This window comes from Anser anser, assembly GCF_964211835.1.
Source record: "Anser anser genome assembly, chromosome: 12".
NCBI lineage: Eukaryota > Metazoa > Chordata > Aves > Anseriformes > Anatidae > Anser > Anser anser.
Window position 1 is genome coordinate 8,385,031 of NC_139733.1, and position 14,121 is coordinate 8,399,151.

A 14,121-nucleotide genomic window follows, 5' to 3' on the forward strand; every position below is an offset into this window, starting at 1 on the left:
CTGTTTAGCTAAGAAAGTTTAGTTACATTAATTCCCCAAACTATCTGAGACTTTGTTTATTTGTTGTAATGTAAGTGACATTATTCATAGAATGGCTTGTCTTGGAAGGGACCTTAAAGATCATCTAACTCCAACCCCTCTGCCATAGGCAGAGATGCCACCCACTAGATCAGGTTGACCAAGGCCCCATCCAGCTTGGCCTTGAACACCTCCAGGGATGGGGCATCCACAGCTTCTCTGGACAGCCTGTGCCAGTGCCTCGCTACCATCACAGTGAAGAATTTCCTCCTAATGTCTAATCTAAATCCATCCTCTTTTAGTTTAAGACTATTCCCTCTTATCCTATCATTATCTAATCGAGTAAGAGTCCTTCTCTATCCTTTTTATAAGACCCCTTTAAGCATTAAAAGACCACAATGAGGTCTCTCCGAAGCCTTCCCTTCTCCAGGCTGAACGTGCCCAGCTCCCCCAGCCCCCTCTCCAGGAGAGGTGCTCAAGTCCGCTAATCATCCTTGGATGCAGCAGGGGTGAGGCCTCACAGGGGCAGAGCAGAGGGGCACAATCCCCTCCCTCCACCTGGTCACACCTCTTTTGATGCAGCCCAGGACGAGCACGCGCTGCTGGCTCATGTCGAGCCTTGTGTCCACCAGAAACCCCAAGTCTCTCTTCTCTGCAGGGTTGCTCTCTATTGCTCTCTTTATTATCAGACTCGACTCAGTTATCATACCTGTACAGAACCAGGGAGGTAGGAAAAACGTATTTGCTGCACAGAAATGGATAAAATAGGCTCTGAATAACATTTGTTAGTAACAGAGGTAGAAGTGGTGCCTTGTGGAATTCTTATAAGATCTCAGCACCTGGGATGCTGAGCCCAAAACCAGGCACACTCCTCTGGCTTTGCTCCTTCAGCCAGCACAGACCTTGCATTCTCAACATGATGACAATACTTTAAGACCTTGCTTCAAAGAACAAGAAACATAATCCAAAATTCATTAGCTGATAGGTTTGGGAACTAGCTCTTAACATGGGATGAAAATGAATAATTTTTAATATGCCTTATGATGAATACATTGATCAAACACCTCAAAGAAAATATGAAAAATGAGCATGTGACTGAAGCAGACTGGAGACAGTGGGAAATATGATCCTTACAAGGGTCTGTATTTTCCAGATTTATCTCACAATTTCTGATCAGAGTCTAGAAATGGTAGTTGCCTGATTATTTTAGTAATGCAAAAATTTTGTTTCTTTTTCTAAGTCATTTTCATTTGTCTGCCTTTCTTGCAAGTCCCCAGGGGTATATTCCTACCTTCTCCAGCTCAGAGAGCTCATTATCAGGCTGGTTTCCCTCAGAGCTTTCATCTGCTTGAGAACGGTCTGCAAAGCTGGCTTTGCTGCCATCAGACTTTTTCTTCCTTCCTTAAAGAGAAAAGCAACTTTAGAAATAAAAGCTGCACCGTGCTCAACACTGTTGAGGCTGTAAGGCAGGGAAATAGCTCAGGCTGTACTTTAAGCAGCCCTGAGAAAGCATGGAATATACACAGGTTGCGTGTCATCTGCAGCCAGGATCATAGTCAGAAAGAGAGTCAAAAGCATTTGGGGCTCTCCCCCCAGCCAGCTTCTATTTTATAAAATCAAAGTAAGAAATTAAAGTAACTCTCACTTTTCTTACTGTACTTTAAAAATGTTATGCTGTGACTGCAAAAAAATGGTGGGTCCTTATCTTTAAAAAAAATGCTTGAACCAAAATTAGTGTTGCTGTTTCACTGAGCAAAGCAGAGGACCTGGAAAATGACAGTAAGACAAACAACTCCAGAAGGGGCTGGCAGGGACGTTATGCCAATAGTAGAGTAACTCGATGAATTCCTTGCAATGGGCTTCACTGCTGACAAAGGTGGGGAGACTCTCAAACCTGACACACTGTGTAGCATCTCGCGAGACCAAAGAAACTCCATTTCAAGTAATCCTAAACAACGTATTAGATCAAACAGACATCCAGTAAGTCACCAGGGCCAGGTAACATTCACACAAGGTCCAAAAGCAATTCAGGCAGAACACTTCAGAACTGCTGGCCACTGTGCCAAAGGACTGACAGCTTGCCGACAGGATCTCCATCAATGAAAAGAGATCTAAAGGGGATCTGGGGAATTCATTTCAATGAATTTTCAATAGTTATATGCTAAGCATAGCTTCCCCAAAAAAACAGACTATCCAGCAGCTGTTTGGAGTAGGATATTTTTACACCTCCATCTGCACCAGGAGTTGATCGGCTTAGAGTTCAAGCTAGATAGGCCATACCAGAAATTCTGTGCTTTATGCATCACACAAGCGCTACTGACTGCAGTGCAACTTGCCAATCAAACCCAACATCACATCTGCTTCCTTAAATGTTATAAACTTGTTACCATTTTTTTTTCTCATGGGACCAACAGAGTTAACGGATGGTACTCCCTCCACGGCTTCAGAATCAAAAGTAGCTGGTGGTGGGACATAGCCAGGGGTTGCTGAAAGAGTCAAAATGCAGAACTTTGGTTAGTTCAGCTCCTGAATGAGAAAACAGAGGCAAGATGCATGTCTAGAGGAAGTACCCCGTTTCCCCATCCCTGTGAACATCCCTCTGCTCTTACGCTCAGGCACATTTAGCTGCAGTCAACCTTTTTGTATTGCCACGCTGCACCAGAATTACAGCTCTTTGCAATCCTCCAGAAAGGGAGAATAACAAGAGCTCGGCTGTCTTTGGACCTTGATGAATGTAAGCGAAGCAGAAAAGGGCTGCTCTAGCACATCTGAGCCCTTTCCTTGCTGTCCCTGTAGTTCTCTTGGTTCAATAGAAAGGTGTTGAAGAGGCTCTTTATTTAGGATTGATGTTGATCCACCGGTTTAAAAACAAAGCTTGTAATGGATAGCTTGTGGAATGGTATGTGGAAGGTGATAAAGTATTCTTTATTAAGGTTATCTGATTGAGGACCTTTTCAATGCAAAAATGAGTATAAGTAATAGGGGAAGCCCATAAACAAGGACAAACACAAACCTCATAGACAAAGACCAAAAATCTCCACTTCCTAATTGATGGTCAATAAGAAATTCCCATCAAAGCTTTAAGGAGAGACAGCTGGACTTTGAAACTGATAAAATGGGATGAAAAAGAGGAACTTGAGGACTTGTGATATTCCAGGAGAGTAGGAGTGGTGGTGGAACTATGCAAACTGATGAAGGAATGTGCATGCAAGGAAAGGGGATGGGGAGGAATGAAGAGGGGAATAGATAGAAACAGGTATAAAAGGACTGGACATGAGTACAACATTGCCAATCAGTACATTTGCATGACTGACCCCTTCACCTGACCCCCCCAGTCTGTCCTATCTTCATATTACATCCTTTCTTAGCTTCATTTCAATGTAATCTCACTTCTCGTATCCTGTGAGTGTGTGCGTGCAAAGGACAAAATGCAAACCACTGCAGACCACTGGCCAGCCCTGTGTGAGTAAATGCTGGGCCAGCAACTAGAGTCAGACTGGGCATTTAGGAGCCCTTAGCCTTTGGTGCCGGTATCTGGAGTGAGTGAAGGTCTCAACTTCAGTAGCTGCAGGGCCAACAGCTCTTGAAAGCATCTCGACAGGTCCCATGGACTTTGTGGCCAGAGCACCAACTACTGGGGTGAGCGGTGTGAGTGGATTTGGTGCCAGCAATTGCAGCAAGTGGGTCCTCACTGTCAGCTCCTGGCGTGGGTGGGGGTCTCGGCTACCAGCCACTGGGGCAGGAAGAGTGTTTGTGTGTGCTGAGAACCAGATGTTAGAGGGCATCAGCGTGAGTGGAGCAAGTGAGGGACTCAGCACCAGCAGCTGGAGCAGGACCATGGGTCACAGCCCACGTGCCTGGTGCTAGCTGCTGGGACAGAGCAGGGGCGAGCATTTGCATCTTCCCCAAAATTGGCATGCATTGGGGTGTGCGTCTGCAATTTCTTGTCCAACTTCAAAGCCAGACTAGCCAGCAAGTAGGAGGCCCAGGGTCCAGGAGGGGCTATCAGCTGGGTGGATGGTCCATGCTGGGATTTGGCAGACCTACAAGCGTGAAGTGCTTGTGGGATGAGTATATATATGAGTGTGTGTGTCTGCCGGGTAGTAAGGAGCAGCAAGCTGGACTGGGTGGTTAGTAGGAGACCTGTAGAGCAGTTTATAGGGCCCAGAATCTGGGCAGGAGTATTAGACAGACAGGGGGGCTGTGCCAGTACTTGGGGATCTGCAAATGCATCTGCGCCTGTGACTCAAAAGTGTCTCAAGCAGCTGAAGAGCAGGAAGGGGACTCGGCTGTCTTTACTTATGTTTTATGTGAGTCCTGTGCATAGGTGCTGTCTTCAACGGTTGTCGTCTGCCAGTTTCTGTGACTGTGCTCATTGGCCTGGAACAGGGATCACCAGGTTCCTGCACTGGGTTCCAGCTGCCAGACAGCAGGAATTCATGGGCCAAGTCAGCTGATGCTTGTAACAGGCCTCAACAGCTCAGTACAACCTGAATGCCGGAGAATCACACTGTATCTTTTGGAGAGAAGCTGGCTTCCTCCTCTACACTCAGGCAGATTCTTAGGTCACTGTAATAATGCAGCATATATTACCATACAATTCCTTCTTTGATGTTTAAACCAATACCTTTCACTTCACAGCTGGTGCAGGCCCAGAACATGCAAATGTTTTCATACGCACCTGCCAAGCATTTTCCTAGCACATTCTGCAGCTCTGTGATGTTCTGTATTCGAGTCAAAACCTTCCCCTTCATCTCAGCGTCCTGTTGCTGGCAGAAAGCATTTACAACCTAGAGACACAAAACAAACTCACTGTGAATTAGGGAGATTTGCATCCATTTTTACTTTTTCTTTTCTGAATAACATCCACAAGTCCCAAATAAGCACACAACAGTCAGCACAAGTGGCCTGAATGACCAAATCCAGACTGCATGAACAAAGCTCTTCAGAAGCCCACAAGAAAATGGGATCTGAAAAGCAACAGCACAGCAGCCAGAGGTCGAGTTCTTAGCCAAGAAAGCAGAGTTGTTACTAGAATCAGGATAAAGCATAAATGGTAATGAAGAGAAGAAACAGAGAGATCACCAACACCTTGCTGGAGAACATTTCTAAGAGGCAAGACTCTCCCTCAACAATTGCACCCCTGAAGCCTGGGGTTTGTGTTTTTAAGTGCTGCTCCTCAGTTCCACTCCAAAACATGCAGACAAGGCTCTACTCACCTCACGAAACCAGTTGAGCGCATAGAAGAGAAGTGAGCACAGAAATTCCCGTTCCTGCTTGGAAAGAGAGTCTATCTTCCCTTCAACTTCCAGATCAGTCAGGTACAGGGGGCAACCTGAGACAGGGTAGATAGAGAACACCTTGGACTGTGTTTGCTACCTATGCTTTGCTTTTTGCATGGACAATGACTCTTCTGAAAGCCTGTATTCTCGATTCCAATGACTATTTGGAGTAAACACCATCAGTCACTTCCCAGAGAAAGTGATTGTCTCCCCTGCTTCCCTTCCACTTGTGGGCAACAGAGCATCTCAACCTCCATCATAAACTACACAACTCTTCCCACAGCTGTGGGAAGGCTTTGCAGATCTGGGACAGGAACAAGTCAGCCGGAGGGGCTCTGTAAAAGATTTACTTTCCATACCTAATAAGGCATCAATCTCCTCCAGGCTTCCATTGTTTTGCTCTCCAGTGTAGAGCCTGAGCAATCGGAAAGAGGGTGACAGACATATTGGTGACACTACCCTGGGGAAAAGAAAAAAGAGAGAGAAATGAAGTGGGTCCTATGTTTTATATACCTCCAGAATGCTCATTACTTCTCTCTTGTGTCTTATGTCCTCCCCACGCCACCTTGCCTATACCTTCTTCTATTTTGCTTCTCAAGAGTCATAGCAACACAAAGCAGAAATGCATCATATGGTTAATAAATACATCGGTGATCATCAATTTTCTGGGAAAACTTAAGGGCAGAAAACCTGCTGTACTGAACAAAAATGGGGTCAGATTTATTTCAGGTAGAAATCAAAGTTGAATAGTTCAGGAGGAACTACAACAATTTGTGCAAAAGACAGCTGTGAGCAGTAGAGAAACCTCCCTGAATGTTTTCTAGCATGCTACTGCTCACATTGTAAGTGAGGAAAATTAACATTTTTTTTCCCATCGATACATATAAGGTAGCTATATTTCTTTTTACTTGGTATAAAGTAATCATGTATTTTTTAAGCACAAATACAATCTCAACAAAATCTTCTGACAATAAATTATGCAAGATATAAAGGTGATCATTAGAAAAAAAAAAGCCTTTTATTATTTTTAACTTTGATGTCCCATTGTTTAATAAGATGTTTTATTTCCTGCATGCTTCCTGTTTCATTCTCTAAGGACAAAGCCTTTGTTTCTCATACAAATTTTACTTGTGGTGGCATGTTTGTGGTTTCGCGGTGAAGCAGAAATCCATGTTGTCAAAGTGCAACTGAAGGGTGAGAACCAATTGTGTACTCTTGACACACACTAACTACTTGCTGACTCCATTTGAGACTCAACGCTCAAAATATGAATTTTGTCCAAATGGATGGAGTTGCCTATCCATCTTGGTATGGCCTTCAATATCACAATAATGCTGGAAGAAAGAGCTATGATTCTCAGATGATAGATGGGAAACAAGGTAGATGCAATATGACTTACTCAATATCACCTAAACAGTCTGAGCCAGAACAGACTGCCAGTTCCCCAGCACGTGCTTATGCCTCTAGACCTATCTGACCCATGTCTAACAGCAAGGGAAGGAAAAGAACACTGGAAACTGGTAAATCTTATGTCCAGCTCCTAATCAAGCACTTGGGCACGCAGGGCTGGACACGAAATGAAAATACAATTCCTTTAAATGTAGAATGATTGCAAAGGTAAGCGCCACAGTACCTCTTACTTGGGTTATTCGTTCCATCAGTGACCCTGCCAAGCTCACTCTGTGACACCAAAGGTAAGAGGTTAATAGCAATTGCTCCCTGACTTTCATCTTCATCGAGATTATACAAGGACTTCACCGGGAACAAGAACGAACTGCAAGGAAAGGCAGACAAAGTCAGTTAAAAGGATCACCACGCTGACAAAGTTGTCAGTGACAGAAACGTTACAAATACTTAGCCTGTGCTCAGCATACCCGGTCACTGTGGGGCTGAGATCCACCACAAAGTCACTGGGAAAGTCCTCCACCAGACTCTTCCCAAACTCCTCCTATTAAGAAAGGAAAAACCTGCTCAACAAATGGGCTCAGCAAAGAAAGCTGCGACAGCAGCAGTGGAAAATGCAAAAGATAAGGCCAAGCAAAAACACCCTGGAACAATCACAGCAGTGAAACTACTGCCTGCAAGGAGAGCTAAAGCCTAACTTTAAAGAGACAGCCAGGAAACATTACCAAGCATGCACAATCAATTTCTTCCCTGCTCTTTCGACGTGGGCTCGTCTAACAGCTCCCCACTGCTGCAGAGAGGCAGAGCAGCTGGCTGGAAGGGCCATGGGAAGTTCTCTGTCCTGAGAACCCAAGGTCAGGACGAAATGGCTATAAAGTGCTGGCAACATTTTATTTCACATAATGTATCCCACATACTTCAGGTGCTTACATGGGTAGCAACAGTTAAGGGAGAAATAAGGCAACAGGTGTGACAGAGACTGGACAGACAATGAAAAGACCAAAAAATGTCTGCACAAATGTTGGAAGAACTGAGTCATCACTCTCGCTAGGAAAAGGGAGAAACTCTCCATCCTTCGCTTTTCCTCTGTGGAACCCTCAGCTGGATCTCATGAGAGCGGCTTTTCCAGCTCTAGGTGCAAGGCTGTTTAGGGTGACTGTCAGCAGCTCACAGTCCCCTGATCATCTTCCCCTGTTCTAAAACACAGTTCTGCTTCTCCACAAGCGCAAAGGTCTCTTTGTGGCACCACGAATGATCAATTCCACAACAGCTTTCATGCTCTCCTGAGCCCCAGAATGATTTCCTAGTCCCCTGGCTGGCACAGCGCACATGTAAAAACATCTCCAGCAAGAAGAAAGAGCATTGGCCTTCACAAACCTCTTCCTATTACCATAAATCTTCACTGTGGCTCCTACAAGTTCTCAGATATCAGACAGCCTTAGCTTTTTGACTGGAAGCCAATTTCAATACAAAGTTTAAGGTTCTTTCAAGTTCTACCTTTATCTATGGATTTCAAATGCCTACTCCGAAATGTCATTTCATTTCCTTTAAAAGGCTTCCCCTCCTCCTGCTGTTACATGAAAGTTCACATAAAGGAAGCTGTTAAAGCATAACGAGGAATTTGCCACAATCAAAACAACAACAAAAAAACAAGGAAACCACAAGAAAACAAAAACAAACAAAGGAAACCAGAAAGAGGTGAAAGGATTTTGTATCTCTTACAGGAACCTTAGGCATGCCTCAAACAAAAACAGTTCTCAGACTGGAGTGAAATCCTCAGAATGATTTTGTCCTGCTCATGTTTGAAAAACATCCTGCTTTTGAAGAATACATTTAAGTGATTAAATTAAAAAAACTCTGCAACATACCAGGAGCTGCAGGTCCAAATTTCCCTTCTGCTTCTCAATCAAATTGGCAAGTTCATCGTAGTAGAGTGCCAAGACTTCCGGTGTTTGCTCACAGCAGAAGCCTACAAGGTCCAGCAATGTAGAAAGCTGAAAGGAGAGAACAGTCTTCAGAATGTTTTTTTGTTGTTTTTTTTAAAGGACAACTCAAACTTTTACCTTAACTCCTTCTTGTTTTTACATTAATTTACTCTGAGGTATATCCAAAGATTCAGCTCTAGGTTAACAGCCCATGGTGACTGGTCTTACAGACATGCAGTTTTAAGAAAAAACATGGGTCTTTCACGGAGCTAAGACTGTTCCACCACGGAATAACACAAAAGAGATTGTCCTCTTTCTTTCTTTTTTTGTCTGAAATAATGTCTGGACAGAAGACTTTCACTAGATGACTGTACTACTGCTTGAATGCTTCTTAATACAGCCCTTCATTTCTCCAAAACCAATTTCAATAGATTTTGGCTCTGTAGTCGATACACAAGCCTCCCATGCCCAGTAAAGCTGACTGTCAGACACACATCCTGCTTTACCTAAGACTGCGTCTCCAGTCACATCTTCTTGCTGACCGTGTCCTCACTCCCTCCCACACTGCCCCAGTATGCACCCATTCTTGGCACCCACCTGTCCATCACGCTCGAAGTTCGGCTCAGGTCTCTCCAATGAACCACCATCTCCTTCATTTCTGAAAGCAATTGATAACCTTGCATTTGTTGCACAACATTTAAGAGATGGCAAAATCCATCACACACGTTAACTCTCTCCAGAAAATGAAGAATTATGCATGGAAGAAGACATGCTTTGGACATTATTAGGAAAAGAGACCTGCTGCTGTTTGGCACCTTTGGGACAAGACTCAACAGCTTCTTCAGTGAAATGCTTTTTCTAACCTGAGACCTCTAGCCATCTCCTCTTCTGAAGGCCATGGAGCCTCTCCTTACATGAGCTGGACATTATGCCAGCTACTCAAATTCCTGCTGCTTATTTGCAGGGCTCAGAAGGGTAGTTTTTTCTCTGACAGAGGCTTTAGAGTCTGTCTTCTTCAATCAGTTTCTTAAGAAATCAGACAGGAAGTCAGTAAGGTACACAAAGACCCAATTACAAGGGTATTTCTCAAGTGGCAGCAGACAGATTTTCTCCAGGATCTTGGGTCAGAGTTGGAGAGGGAAGGAATTTCTCTGTAAGTCAAACAAACAACTTCCCTGGGGATTTAATCCTTTTTCTGAGGCACAAACCACGGTCCACCTGCTGGGGTCACCTGTGTGCATTTTACCTGGCAAATTCACTGCTACTGCAGGTTTCTTGATGCACTGTTGACCCCACTCTTCTGACTTTTTGCCTGTAGTCTGTATTTTAGGATTTTCTAAGCCTGTTCTTGAAATAACCATTTCAGCATCTCCTGCTTAGAGTTAAAGCAGTGCCTCAAATTAGCAAATCTGATGTCAGTGCTATGGGAGCAACCATAAGGAAGTCTGACAACTCAGGGCCCGCAGCTAAGACAGGCTTTTCTCTTCATGTAATAATCAGCAAAAGCATTCCATTAAGAAGTCATGCTTCCCAACACCACTCAAATATTTGTTTTCCAAGCCCTTTAATCTTTGTCACAGCTCTTATTGGGAGTTTGTCTCATTTATCAATGCTAATTATAAATTATTTATATAGTACATTAGAGATTGTCACACCAATGCCCAGCACAGCAGTAATTTTTCTTCTTTCTTCTCCTTTAGATTTCCCTGTATTCAAACAGTGCACATTAAGCTATTCAGCCTTAGTGCCAGATGCTGATCTGCAGTCAGTCCACCACAGCGTTTTCTTTTTTCCAAGCACTAGATCTTGCTGGTGCTAGTCAAGGCCTCCATGAATAAGCAGTAACAAGAAATTCAGGATGCCTTTAAGATTTGCAGCAGAGATTTAAACAGGTTGCAATGCCAAATGCCGCAATTTGCAGAAAAGATTTCAAAGTTATTGGATTTGACCAAGATGTGCATGAGCTAGAAGACAATTGCTCTCCCCCACCTTCTTTGTCCCACTCCAGGTTGTCTTAAAGCATGGTAAATTCACCTTTGTACATTTCTTCTCACCTTTTCAATGCCACACTGCCTATCATGGTAACAGCACCAATAATCCCCATTTGTTTGTGGTTGGGAACAGTGCTGGAGAGCCATTTCCTGATCACCATGTGCATATCATCCTAAAAAGACAGACACAGCCTATGTCACCACAGAGGTACTTATGTGCAGCTCTATCAGCATCTTCACCTAATGTCATCTCCAAAGGCTGCACAGAAATGGTTTACTGGGATTACAGTGTCAGAGGAGGAACGTACAGCCTGTTATTTCCTTCATTATGAGCATACTGGTCAAAACTCCAGGTAAGGCTGCAAAAAGGATTAATAGTGATTTGCTTTGGCTTTGCTCTAGTTACTATACTGAACATGTCCAGATTTCATCTATAATTAATAGAAGAATACATATTGAAAAAAGAAAAAATAGATGGTCTTCACACACACATTGCAGCTGCATAGCTGCCCTCTGAAACACTGCCAGCTGCAGGAGGCTCAGGGATAGAGCAGTTCTTGGGGGAAGGTCCAAAGAGAGTTCGAGGAAACAGCACACCAGACACCTGGGATTGAGGCATTCCTCCAGCTGCCTCCCTTGTCCCCTGGGAAAGCACGCCTGCAGAGCTGTAAAGGCTTCTCTGCAGCAGCTCCATGACCACACAGCAGGTCTCAACACAGCATGCTCTATTTTAACAGTTGTGTCAAAGCAGCTGATCAACTGCACTTTCCCAAAACAGGCACAAACACCTTGGAAGAATTCTGGACTACTAATGATAGACTTAAGAGGTCTCCTGACAATGAAAGCACACAGCATCCCTGTTCTGACGAGGAGCACTCAAAGACTGGAACTGAGTATGTGAGACAACTCAGAAGCAGTTTCATAAAAGCAGCAAAGATCTCACAGGCCACCAGAAAATTTTATGCAACCAGAACAGCCCTGGTTGTCTTGATGCTTATTAACTGCCCATGCTGGTTCTGCAAAGGAGGGGTTTGGCCCATACAGAGATGCTCAGTATGCAAAAGCTGTAGTCTTGAGACAGAGGAGATGAAGACTTAAGGTGTAACTTATGCAAAGGACCAGTGCCAACAAGATCAAACTGGTAGCAGAGAAACAGGGAGTCCATGGCTATGCCATCTTTTCTTGACCTTCACTTGGCAAGATGCCTCTGGAATGACCTGTGCAGCACTGGTGCAAATGGGTACAAATTCAGACAGAGGTACCTGACATCACCACTGTTATACTGCAACGGAGTCATACAAGGTATCCTCTGTAAAACGAATACGAACTTAGACAGAAGAGGTTTCACAGAATTGTAGGGGTTGGAAGGGACCTCGAGAGATCATCGAGTCCAACCCCCCTGCCAAAGCAGGTTCTTAAAAGGTTTGATAGCTTCTTTTGTGCCTCTTGTATAAACACATGAGGTACGAACATTAACCACCTGAATTAAGATGAGCGCCTTGGGGAAAAAAGCTGAACTGTGCTTTCTGAATACTTCCAAATGAACGAGAAACAAAGCTTGAGAAAGAGGCTCCAAATTTACACTTCTGCACATCTTCAAGGTTCAGCTAGATAAAGCCACAGGCAACCTGATCTCATGCTGGTGACAGTCCCACTGGGAAGATAGATCAGAGACTGACGTCAGTGCCCTTCCACCAACATTTCTACCAACTCTACCTTTCTTAGATATGAGAGAAGAGGGCATTTCCAGGAAAGATACAGCCTCTGTATTTCCTTGCTATCATTGCTATACAGGATAGGAAAGACTGGAGCAGCAACCTAGTCTGCAACAGGTTGTGGAGAATAGAGTCTTAAGCCGAAGGATATCTTGACACCAACTGCTTTTTATAAACGAGGCCACTATTTGTGCAATATAACCACTAGAATTTATCCTAGCCAAAGGACCAAAGTACAGCTGAACTCCTTTTTGTTGTGTCCCTCCTTACCTGAATATAGCTTCCCTCCTGTCTCTGGCTGAATGCTAGTGTGCTGAGAATGTAGAAAAGCTTCCGGATCTGGCACGGATTCAGTTTCTGTGTAGAGTCTAAAATGGTCTGTAAGAGAGAAGCCACAAACCAGCTCAGATATGTCAAGAAGGCCTTTCCAGATTCCAGTCGCAGGGAAGCAGATTAACCTTGCCATTTTTGTACAGATATGAAAAATCTACATTCAAATGAAATAAACATAACTGCAGAGCTATTTCTCTGGCCTTAAATATTACAGTCCACTCTATCAGAAGCTGCATGGGAAGAACAAGCTGGCTACTACAAGCATTTTGGGAATGCTCTAATCCCATTAGTGACAGCTGTTTTAGCTTCTATTACATATTCCTTCACAGTGTTCAAAGTATTTGACACAATTAACATGATTTTTTTTTTTTGCTAATATTTCCAACACAAGCACTGTAATAGCCAAGCCTTTAACAATTTAGGGGTAAGTTTTCTGTGCTGACTGGCATCCTCAGCTATTTCTTCTTCTAGTGCTTCGGTGAAAATAGTCAAGCCATTTTCCAGGGCAATGCTGGCTTTTCTAACACTGACAAGACATTTTGCTAACATTATTTTTCTCCTAGAACTGGTCAACCTCGAGCAGGATTTAGAACCAGGCGTTGAATTTGACAAGGATGACAGCAGGATTATATAACTGCTTTTTGCCACCCCCAAGAAAATTCACCCAGTTTCAACATTAAAAAATAGCAAATAGGAGAGAAAATTTGTGCTAGGATCTGTATGTTCTCTCTGTGCAGGAGAGGCTCCAGCTCTGTGTGAAACATGCCAGGCATCTGCTGCTCTACAGATCTTTTTACAGGTAAATGGCTACTGTCTCAACCACCTATGTGGTGCATGTCAAACATGGCACGCTGCAGGTCCTTAGGGTCTAGCCAGAGCATTTATTAGTGCCTTTCACATACAAGCTTTGGTAATGCATCGAAGATTGGCCCACGGAAACCATAATCTGCCACTAATCTGCCAGGACAAGAACATGCAAACAAGGTCAGGTGTGAGCAAGTGCTCCCCACCACACTTGGACACTCTCATCTGCGGTGATTTTAAGTTTAGGAACCCTGTAGTTTAGAGTCCCTGAAAGGTACGGGGTATGTGCATTCCCCCACTACTTGTCCAAGGAAAGTATTGCCGTGTGCTTGTCTTGCTGTTTTGCTCTCCACTCAATCTCCCCTTTTACTACCTCTGGCATTAGGCAACGGGGCAGGTCTGACCCCGCTTGTCATTCTTCTGAGTCAAGAACCCACCTTGTTCCCTCCCCATTGAATGCTTTCTTCTTTTCAGTTTTAGGACATAAATCTTTTCCCATCCTTGCCAGGAGTTTTGTTTGTTCAAACTAATTCTGTCAGTCCTTCAATGTGGCAGAAGAAGCAGTCCACAAATGAAACAGGTTTTTGCCAGGTATTTGGAAGAGCTGATGTTAACAAAGACAGACCCCCATATCATTTTTCTTCTGCAA

General features: G+C 43.9%; 1 protein-coding gene across 3 annotated transcripts in view; it reads right to left on the minus strand.

Moving 5' to 3' along the window:
* The window catches only part of FANCD2 (FA complementation group D2), a 51,868-nt gene that overhangs the window by 17,789 nt on the left and 19,958 nt on the right, over positions 1–14,121 (minus strand). For 2 of the 3 annotated variants that reach the window (XM_083795404.1, XM_083795405.1), the window contains exons 18-28: positions 12,606–12,713; positions 10,684–10,793; positions 9,227–9,287; positions 8,573–8,698; positions 7,175–7,248; positions 6,934–7,074; positions 5,660–5,760; positions 5,238–5,353; positions 4,700–4,808; positions 2,406–2,504; positions 1,310–1,419 (exon numbers count right to left, since the gene is read on the minus strand). In XM_083795404.1, the coding sequence (XP_083651530.1) occupies positions 1,310–1,419; positions 2,406–2,504; positions 4,700–4,808; positions 5,238–5,353; positions 5,660–5,760; positions 6,934–7,074; positions 7,175–7,248; positions 8,573–8,698; positions 9,227–9,287; positions 10,684–10,793; positions 12,606–12,713 (1,155 nt within the window). The remainder of the gene's footprint in view (positions 1–1,309; positions 1,420–2,405; positions 2,505–4,699; positions 4,809–5,237; positions 5,354–5,659; positions 5,761–6,933; positions 7,075–7,174; positions 7,249–8,572; positions 8,699–9,226; positions 9,288–10,683; positions 10,794–12,605; positions 12,714–14,121) is intronic. The other variant, XM_083795406.1, reaches the window with a different exon arrangement.